Source organism: Tetrao urogallus (genome assembly GCF_951394365.1).
Source record: "Tetrao urogallus genome assembly, chromosome: 26".
Taxonomy (NCBI): Eukaryota; Metazoa; Chordata; class Aves; order Galliformes; family Phasianidae; genus Tetrao; species Tetrao urogallus.
In genome coordinates this window covers 1,970,382-1,980,217 of record NC_136839.1, presented here as the reverse complement: position 1 = coordinate 1,980,217, position 9,836 = coordinate 1,970,382, and the positions used below count along the sequence as shown (strand labels likewise).

Genomic DNA, 9,836 nt, shown 5'->3' with positions numbered 1-9,836 from the left:
GAGAGCCCTCACCCTGTCAGTTCCTTAAATGTCCAGCTGGCTTTCTTCCACTCAGTATTTCTGGTTGCAAACCCTTTCTAATTAGGCACAACAAGTAAATCGTCTGTGTTTTAGCAGCTGAGGGGTGGCGGTGGGACTTTTGTTCGTATTGTTGGTTCTGTTTTTCGAGCTCAGCCCTTTCCCCATGCTTCTGGCTGTCTTGCATAGGTAGTAATTAGTCTGCTCAGCTATGGCTTTTGCCCGCTTTCCCAGTCGCTCTCTTCCTAACAGCACAGGATAGATGTTAAGCAACCTGTAAACATACCTGTGTGATTGATCCAGCTCATAACCCGGGGACGTTCTTTAGCCTACCTGAAAAGTGTGTATGGTGTAAAACATGACTTGAAGAAGCTTATTTTCTACAAGGCATCTTTGCAAATGCCAACTGCTGGGGCGCCACGTGGACAGCAACAGAGCAGCTCTGCAAAGGCTGCCAGGAGGGGAGGCTGAAACGCCAGGAAGCTGAGCTACAGCACTGAATCATCATTCTCCCAGCACTTACGAAAACCTTTGTTACAAATCAAGTGAAGGCAACCTTATGTTACCTTTGTGGCATGGCACTTGGCTCCATCACGTCTTGAAGAGGAAATTTTATCTGTTGGAGGACTTGGCAGAAAGAATATGCAGCTTTTTAAGGTGGGCAGGTCCAAGAAAACGCATTGATTTTGTGAGTACAGTGCAGGTGTGTATTACCTGAAACTTGTTCCTGTTTTCCATTGCCTGTTGAGTTCTAATCTTTCCTCTGTACTGTGCCCTCTAACAACACCTTCTGGTACACTGGTCTCATTCTTTTAACAGTGTGATGTTATTCTTGTTCCAGAGCATTCAGCAAAACTGACACCACTACTTATTAAAAGCGTATTTCTTATTTAGTGTCTCCGAATCTACATTAACTCCAGCCCAAAAAGTTGTCTGTCCATCTTCTCCGAATGCTAACTTCCAAGTATCACCCTGCAAAGAACAGCACTTCCTGCAGGCTGCTAGAACTGCTCTGGCTTGTCAGAAAACACGCTGCCAGACTGGAAGCCTCCCAGCAGCTGTACAAGGATTCCCTCATGTGGTTGTGGCCCATCAGCTCTGCCAATAAGCTGCTGCAGCTTTGGCCCAGCACAGCCACCAAAGGGATGCGAGTAGGAAGAGACAGGAAAAAAAAAATGAGTGCAGTAGTTTAACAGCATCTCAAGCTAAGCAGATTTATTAAAATATCAATCAATATCACACCAGATCGATCTCACCACAGGATATATATTGCAGTTTTCAGGGTAAAATATACAACTCCCATTAAACATGACCTAAAATGTTCAGTGTCAGTTAAATAATTTTTTTTTTTTTTTTTTTGAGTTATGTGCAGATATTCCACATTGATGTACACTCCCACAGATCATAACTTAGATACTATCAGAAACATTTGTTTCGCTTTTCTGATTGAGGACTTTTTTAGGTTCAAAGTAAATGATGGGGAGAGAATATGGAAATGTGTACTAAAGAAAAACAAACAGTCAGTGCTTCTATGTATTCTCCTCTTTATTCTGACAGTCTCAGGAACAGGCACACGTAACAGATGTCTGTTTCCAGGACAAGATTCCAATTCAGACAACACCGAGTCAAGGCCAGGCCTGGTTTGTGCTCTGCAGTGAGGAGGGGCAAAAAGAAGAGATTATAAAGAAAGTCAGCATGCAAACTTCCTTGAGTTTGAAGTCCTGCTTTGTAAGCAGTACCAGCAACCCCAAGTCAAAACATTTCAGCAAACTGAACCTCTTTCTCCCTTCTCCCTCTCTCTCCTTCCCTTGCCCATGCTTGAAATTAACGTAGCCTTTCCTATTTGTAGTGTGCAAGGAAGAGCTGTGCTTAACAGCCACAGTACCTGAGGTTGTCAGGCAGCTCCCTGTCCTTACACTGACTGCATCTGAACTGCTTTCCTTTCTCAAATGAGTCGAGCAGAGTACAGCCAGGGAACGCTCAGGCACACAGCTTATTCAAAACCAGGTGAGTTTATCTCCAGCCACATTTGTTGTTAGGATTAAGATGGCAACTTACTATAGAACATACACATTTCACATGTGCACGGATTAGAATCCTGCTACGTCCACCCCAGCTTCTTTGTTTTTTAGGAAATGGCACCTGGTGTATAAAAACATACCTCAGTCTCTTGGGAGGAGATGCAGCATTGTTTGGCAGTCTATTTAAACTGTCTCGTGTTCTGCCAAGGAAAAAAGATTGATGGGTTTTATCACCAAATCTAATTATGCATTGTTAAACAAACACAACACCTAAGGAAGTACGCTTCATCCTTTTTTCCTGCCCTTACCCATCTGCTTCATCTCCTGTCTATTACTCACTTACTCAATCCAGGATTCAGTTGTGGTGGCTTTAGGTACATCCATACCTGAGAACTTTAAGATACCTTAACCCCAGTTGTCAGAGGTATACAAAAATTCAGCTACGTGCCTGCCATTCCATTTCAAACTTCTTTTGATCGTAGGTAGGCTTACTGTTAGCAAGCCTTTTCAGGAGTCCATGATTTTCCACCGTGATGGTCATTATTTTCCTGTTCTGTTTATCGCTTGTTGACCTGGGAGCAGAAATGAACACCTTTGTCAAAACAAACAGGAAGGAGAGGACATGTGGAAAAAGCACCCTTCCTTCCCCCCCATACACCTGGAAGGAAGGGTAGAACAGCAGCTACCTTCTGTAAAAGCATTTATTCCAACAATCCACCCTTGCTGGCCCTCGTTGGATGGCAGCAAGGTTCTCAAGGAGCTTCTTATTGTCTCTTTCAATCTGACTGATTCGCTTTTGATCCTCCTGTGCAAGAGAAAGTTTGCAGTGCTGTTCTCAGGAGACTTTCCTGGGCTGGCTCTCACTGTTACGTTGCCCCTTTATGTTTAAAAACAAACACCTCAATTCTCAACCATATCCCCAAAGCACCAGGCTCTGGAGCTGTGCTTTGTCACTGGTTCCTTGCTTTCCTCTCCCAGCTCCATGATGTATTATATACATAAACAAACTTGACACGAAAGCAGTAACGCATTGTTTTCTTTCTCTTGCCCTTACCCCTCCTCACATGAATTCTGTCACCCTGCTCTCTGTGTTCCAGCAGATTCCCTGCTACCTGAAGCACTGTTATCACACAGATGTGGGGTTACAAATACCTGAATCTTCCTCAGGTTAACATACTGCCAGCTCTGTGCATGCGGAGCCGTTTTATCCACCCAATGTCTTGCTTGAAAGACACAGGAAAAAAAAACAAAAAGAAAAAAGAAAAAAACAAAACACCTGAAGTGAAAACAAGTTTTGTGATATTACCGAGCCCCAAATCCCTCCATGCAGCCTTTCTCTGGTCAGCAACACGAGTCAGACAGCCCACAGCACCCAGTTTTGTCTTCATCCCAGCTCTTAGACTACGCTGACGTAATTTCCCACGTTCACCAGCAAAGAAGTCATCTTTCTTCTCTCCAGTCTTGTCCTCAACCCCAGGAAACATAGGAAAGCGACCCACCTTAGTGGCCTGTTGCCAGAACACCACCACAACCAGCAGAGGCCATTTTACGCCCCACAGAGCAGCAGTCATTTATCTCCCCCTGTTCCCATACGTCCCTCCCACCTGTTCCTGTGACTTTGTTCAAGTTACCACAGGCTCCCATCTTCCAAATTTGATTTTCCAGTCTCCTTGGGGTGGTCATGCTCTTGCTTGCAGCGGTACTTGGAGATTCCAGCCCTTGAATTATGACACACACTGCTCATAGATGGGTAGGATTCCATCCCTTGGTGAGCAGCTTGCAGCATGCACACCCAGTGGCTGTAGGGCAACCAGCTGAAACTTCTGCTCTTGGAAGTGGATACAATGAATGTTATTTCGCAGGGGTGTTTCAAAGACTGAAACAAGGAGGTAGGTATGAAGGAGCACCCCTTCAGCTGGCTTTATCAATGGAAACATCTGCTCAAAGCCATCAAACACCACAACAGAATCTGTCTTCACCTTCCTCAGACTGACTGCAATAGAGGCGATATGTGACCCATTGCAAGACAAACAGATGTAAAAACCCAATAAAGGCATTTTATTCTCTTGTGACAGTTTCTCATGTGTTCTTTTCACAGATGAAAACAGCTCCAAAGCATTTATAGAGAACAAGCTGCAATAGTTGCAAAGGAAAGCTGAAGTTTGTACACCTTGCCTTCAGCTGCTGTACAGCAGCATTAATGTTAGATCCCTGGTGTCACTCAGGAAAGCCCTCCTAATAATTTAACTTGATAGCAATGGATTAAAATGTGCACCCTAAGCAAGGCAACATTTCTGTTCCAATCTGACATCATCCTGTAATGACAGAACATCTTTGGATTTGTCATTTATCTCCGAACGCTCCAGCTTCCATTTTAAACACTTTTAACATCCCCAAGTTTTTACTTAGTACTGTTACCGTGTTACCTAACAAAGCCTTCCTAGCAGTATTGCTACCAAACCCAGAACCAAAGCATCCTACAAGACTCAAAGCTCATTTTCAAGAAAAGGCAGTGAGTTTTGGAGCAGAGAGAAGGTAAAAAGCAGCAGCTATCTTGTAGAACTTCATCATGAGATCGGCAATGGACACACTCTTGTTACTGCACAACCTTCCATCACCAGCACATTCTATACTGAACCCACCTCTCACCCTGCAATCGCTGAATCAGAGTAGAAACCCAGGTTTGCAGATTATTCTGTCAACTGCAGAAGTACCCACGCTGTCAGCTGGCCCAAAATGATGACTCCAAAGCACCTCTGATCCTCAGCACCACGCAATGAAGAGCAGCAAGGGATAACCTACAGTGTACAGCACAGGAAGCATTTGCTTCCTGCAGAACGTTACTGAATACGACTGTTCACTACAAACCTCACATTTAGCAGTGACTCAGCTTGTTGTCTGCAGAGCCGCAGTGATTCTGACTGCTTAAAACCATCTGAAATAGAGTGGAAATGTCACTGCTTAGGGTGACTCCTGAGCAGGGAGTGCATTAAAGAGAAGCTGGCAGCCTGAAAGACTCCTGTGCCACTTTGGGGAGGAGAAGCTTTACAGCAACGTTCCAAAATGGAAAACTCTTATGCCAAGGCAGGAATTCTAGAAAAAGTAAATGTCAAATGCCAAAAGCATACTGTAAGAGTATGACTTACTAGTAACAAATCTGAGTTATCAGAAAAAGCATTAAATTGATACCTGCAGATATCAGATGTGCATAACAGAAAGAAACTGTACTTTGTTAGTGAATAAAAGAGTATTTTGTTAATCAGTTTGGTATCAAATCTACACAACTGGAGCAGGTCAAACAAGGCACAGAGCAGCTCCTGAAAGCCCTCAGTGTATTCTTCTGAACTGCACTCCGTTTGGACAGAACAGCCACCTGCAGACCTAAGAAAGTGGGCAGTATGCAGTGCACACGCTTTTCTCCTGCTGTGACGATTCCTTTAGCTGGACTCTCTTCTTCTCTGTGCTTTTATCCAAAAGATTTGGCGTCTGCAGGATCTTTATCACTAGTTCCTCAAAGGCATGCTGCACTCCATCCTCTGTTTTGGCACTGGTCTCTGTGGGCAGGAAGAAAAAAAGGGGAAAAAATAAAAATAAAAATCAAAGACTTCATCTTATTTGCAAGCCTCCAGCCTCTCAGACTGTGAGTTTTAAAGATGACCTTAAAAAAATTCATGAGGATATAGAACTCGTGCCTACACAGCTCATGAAGGAATCTCACTGTCAGAAAAAAGCACTGTCAGTTACAGAACAGCACACAAACAATGCATGAACATAAGCACTTCTGGCACGGTTCCGTACCTATGAACAGCAACGAGCGTTTCTTAGCAAACTGGAGTCCCTCTCTTCTCTCTACTTCCCGATCAGGCTGCAGAGATGAATGAAGAAATGACTCAAGTGAGCTGTATTTGCAAGCTTAAGGAACTCCCTGGAAAAGCAGCACTGTAGAATTGAAGTTTCTTGCTGGAAAGAAAGAAAAAGTCTATAAAATCACGTCGCAGCCATCAACTGAATATCCCTCCCTCTGCAGTCAGCTCAAAAGCATTAAGTAGTATTGGTGTCAGGCAGAGCCAATGGAGGGTCAAACTGAAGAGCAGCAACACCGAATCAGCAGGAAATTAAGATGTAGTTATCTTCTGAATCAAGGGGGAGCAAAGGAAATGCCAGAAAGGAAGTTACAATAGTCAAACAGCTGAAGAAGCATACCAAAGATGTCTGACATTTGTCAGACTGGGTAAGTGGAAAAGGAGGATTTCCCCAAAATCCCAAGACAAGTACAAAGTGCTCGATGCAGATACACAGGCAGCTAAGAATTCCAACTACCTACTTCAGGACAGCCACGCTGGAATCCTCCTGAAGTAAAGCAAGAGTGAAACACATCTCGCTAAGCAATGTGCATCTAGGATATGTCAAAAATGCCCAGAGATGTCCAGAGGTGTGTGCACCTCACCCACACAGACGTATGATTAACAGCCAGCTGAAGGTAAGAGCAGAATCCTTCCCCACCACCTGCCCAAGGCACGGTCGGCTCAAAGAGGCAGAGGAGCTGTTCTGTTGCACTGCTGTTAAATTAAAAGGTATTTCACAGTTCCCAGCCAGAAACTTCCACTGTTTTCCAGTAATTGAATCTCTCTCATTAACTGCATCTCTCCAGGAGCACATCCACAAAATTCCAATACGAGCTGCTTCTCAAATGAGGCAGCAAAAGGAGCCTCCCCAGCCCAAGTTCCAGAGCCCATCCTCCTCACACAAGAAATGCGATCGTTTCAGAGCTTATCTCGCATTTATTCTGTCTCATGATTGAGTCGCCTGCAGAAGAGTGTAAGACGATGCATTTCTGAACTGACCTTATCAGTTTTATTGCCAACTAACATCTTCACAGCGTCGCTTTTGGTGGTGTATATCTCCAGCTCGTTCAGCCAGCTCTCTAAGCCTGTGAAAGTGTCTTTCCTTGTAACATCATACACTGGTAAAGGAAGAAAAGGAGCTTAGCAGTTGCAAAGTCTTGATCAGCGCTTACTTCATCATGGCACTGAGGCCAGAAAAATAATATTCTGCACCTGCAGCCCTCACAAGCCCTGAGAACGACTCCCTGCTTTTTCTAATTGGTGTTCACACTGAAAAAAACTAAGCAGGTATTCCTTGTGCTGCAAATCTCGTGTTCTATAGCAAACCACATCAGTCATCAGTAACAAATAAATACAGATAAACAGTAAAGCCGCTAAGGGAAACAAAAGGCAAAACCCAATGTTCCCTTCTAACCAGAAATTCACCAGAACAGTTACTACAAAGCTGACGATTCACCCGATGGTTTGCAGGGTGACTTGGCTGAAACGCAAAACGTTTGGAAGCAGCAGAATTTCCCAGCAGCAGTTTTGCAAACTCAGAGTTTGAGCGAAGGATTCAAAGCGCTGCGAAACAAAACCCAGCTGTTCCCCTGATTCTCTCAGTCCCCTTTTGCAGTTTAGATTGGAAAACCAAGCTTCCTGCAGTCACGTTTCCCTCCCATACTCCTCCTACCTAAAACAATCCCTTGAGTTCCTCGGTAATAACTGGGATTCAGTGACCTAAAGCGCTCTTGGCCCGCTGTGTCCTTGGGGGAAAAAAAAAGAAAACACACACAAACAACAAGAAAACAACAAGAAGAATGAGCAGTTTTATTCAATTATTGCTAAGTTGTGTCACACTCTCTCTAGAGTCTTCCAAATACTCCACTCTACGCAGAACAAACAATAAGAAGGCAAAAAAGTGACAGCGTTTACTATTGTTACCAAAGAAGTGTTTAGATTTACGTGCAGATTGTCATAGACAGACCAACAGCTATGTTATCATTTATTTCTACTTTCTTAGACCTGGCAGTGTATTCACTTAGTACAGGTTATGCTTACTAAGGAGGTTATAATGAACACACAGATACTAAAGTCAAAGCCTCTCCTTCACTTTGATGCTTGGTACATGCATCGAAGCTTTTCTTTAACATTCTCCAAGCACCAGTTTTCCCTTCCAGCTCATCAGCAGCCTCTCCAGATGGCTGTTACCGCTGTAAAGCTCCTTTTCCAGCTACACAACCTGTGTAGGTTTCCATTCCACAGCAAGCAGGCCCACCCCTGCATGGTTATGAGGTTTCCTATGAGTCCCAGCAAGGCTCTGCTCAGAACACAGCCAGCACACACAGCTGGAGCAATTGCAACCTCAACAGTCCCACTCTACTTTCCATACACAGAGCCATAAAGAAAAAAACAAGAAATAACACAAGTTCTGATGCCAATATTCCCTGTGTTACCACCAGCCCTAGGCACATTTCTTTCCAGTAGTCCCAATAGCTTAATCCAGAATGGAGCGTTCTTTCTTAAATACTTGTGCCCCAACACCTGAAAAGCCCTTCATGGGCCTACAGTCCATCTAGGAGAAAACACTCAGTGCTTTAATAACATTACAGGTAAACCTGAACACACTCTGCACTCCGATTTCCCAGTTTTCACATGCTGGAAACACAGCACCAGAAGTTTGAAGCAACCAAAATAAAGCATCCGCTGTGCATCCGGTACAGCACACAGACTGTTTGCTGCACAGCCCCTACAGGAGATCTCTATGTTCCCACATCTGCCCCAAACCAAACCTACCCATATTGCAAGCTGCACCGTGTGGCCATCTACCACCATCTTCTTCACTTTAAAATCAACACCTAAGATGCAAAATAAGAGGGGAAAGGCTGTGGGAACAACGCGGAGGAACAGCGGTGCCTGCAGCTCCTCACAGCCCCATCCCCTCACATCACTCCCTGTCCCCCCACTGACCCCATCCCTTCACAGCACCCTGTCCTCCCCTCACACCCAACATCCCCTCACACCCTCCATCTCCTCCCCTTGCAGCCTCTACCCTCTCACAGTGCTTTCTGTACCCCTACAGGAGCCTCCATCTCCTCACAGCCCCCATCCCCACCTCCTCACACCCCCAAACCCAATGTCCTCTCACAGCTTCCATGCTGACACACCACCCCTCATCCCCTCACAGCCAATGCCTCTTCACAGCATTCCCCATCCCCTCACAGCTGTCCCTGTCCCCCCACAGCCTCCATCCCCTCACAGCCTCCATCCCCTCACAGCCTCCATCCCCTCACAGTACCCCCTTATCCCCATCCCCTCACAGCCAATGCCCCTTCACAGTACCCCCTCACAGCCCCCCCCAGCCTCTCACAGTCCCATTTCTTCGCAGACCTCCCCCCCCCATCCCTCATAGCCCCCATCCCCTCAAAGTCCCCATCCCCATCCCCAACCCTCACAGCTAATGTCCCTTCACAGACCCCCCCCATTCCCTCACAGCCCCCATTCCTTTACAGTCCCCCCTCCATCCCCGGCTCACAGCCCCATCCCCGCTCACAGCCCCATCCCCGCTCACAGCCTCATCCCCGCTCACAGCCCCATCCCCGCTCACAGCCCCATCCCCGCTCACAGCCCCATCCCCGCTCACAGCCCCATCCCCGCTCACATATGGTCGGTTTCATGCTCGGCTCGAAGGATCCCTCAGCGAACCTCAGCAAAAGGCTGCACGAACACAAACCGGCACTCAGCACTGCGGCACACAGCGCGCAGCTGCCCACCCCGCCCGGTCCCGGTCCCGGTCCCACCTGGACTTCCCCACGGCGCTGTCTCCGACCAGGATCAGCTTCACGGTGATGCCGGTTCCGTCCATATCCCCGCGCAGCGCCCGCCGCCTGCCCGCTATGCCCGACCAGCTGCTCGGACTCCGCCCCTCGCTCGGCGGTGCCGGGCGGGGCGGGGCGATCCGTGCCGATCGGCG

The 9,836-nt window shown here is 46.5% G+C and overlaps 2 protein-coding genes across 2 annotated transcripts; both read right to left on the bottom strand.

Annotated features, from left to right (window-relative positions):
• Nucleotides 1-2,475: 2,475 nt before the first annotated feature.
• CFAP97D1 (CFAP97 domain containing 1) lies at nucleotides 2,476-3,722 on the bottom strand (the record flags this gene model as incomplete). Its single annotated transcript, XM_079547196.1, has 4 exons — nucleotides 2,476-2,611; nucleotides 2,726-2,844; nucleotides 3,192-3,266; nucleotides 3,633-3,722. 4 exons carry the CDS (start codon nucleotides 3,720-3,722, stop codon nucleotides 2,476-2,478), a joined length of 420 nt encoding a protein of 139 aa, XP_079403322.1.
• A 1,698-nt stretch (nucleotides 3,723-5,420) lies between these two features.
• LOC306955638 (ras-related protein Rab-18-B-like) lies at nucleotides 5,421-9,728 on the bottom strand (the record flags this gene model as incomplete). Its single annotated transcript, XM_079546960.1, has 7 exons — nucleotides 5,421-5,593; nucleotides 5,838-5,904; nucleotides 6,884-7,002; nucleotides 7,557-7,629; nucleotides 8,660-8,721; nucleotides 9,525-9,580; nucleotides 9,664-9,728. The coding sequence occupies 7 exons, from the start codon at nucleotides 9,726-9,728 to the stop codon at nucleotides 5,421-5,423; spliced, it is 615 nt and encodes a 204-aa protein (XP_079403086.1).
• Nucleotides 9,729-9,836: the final 108 nt, after the last annotated feature.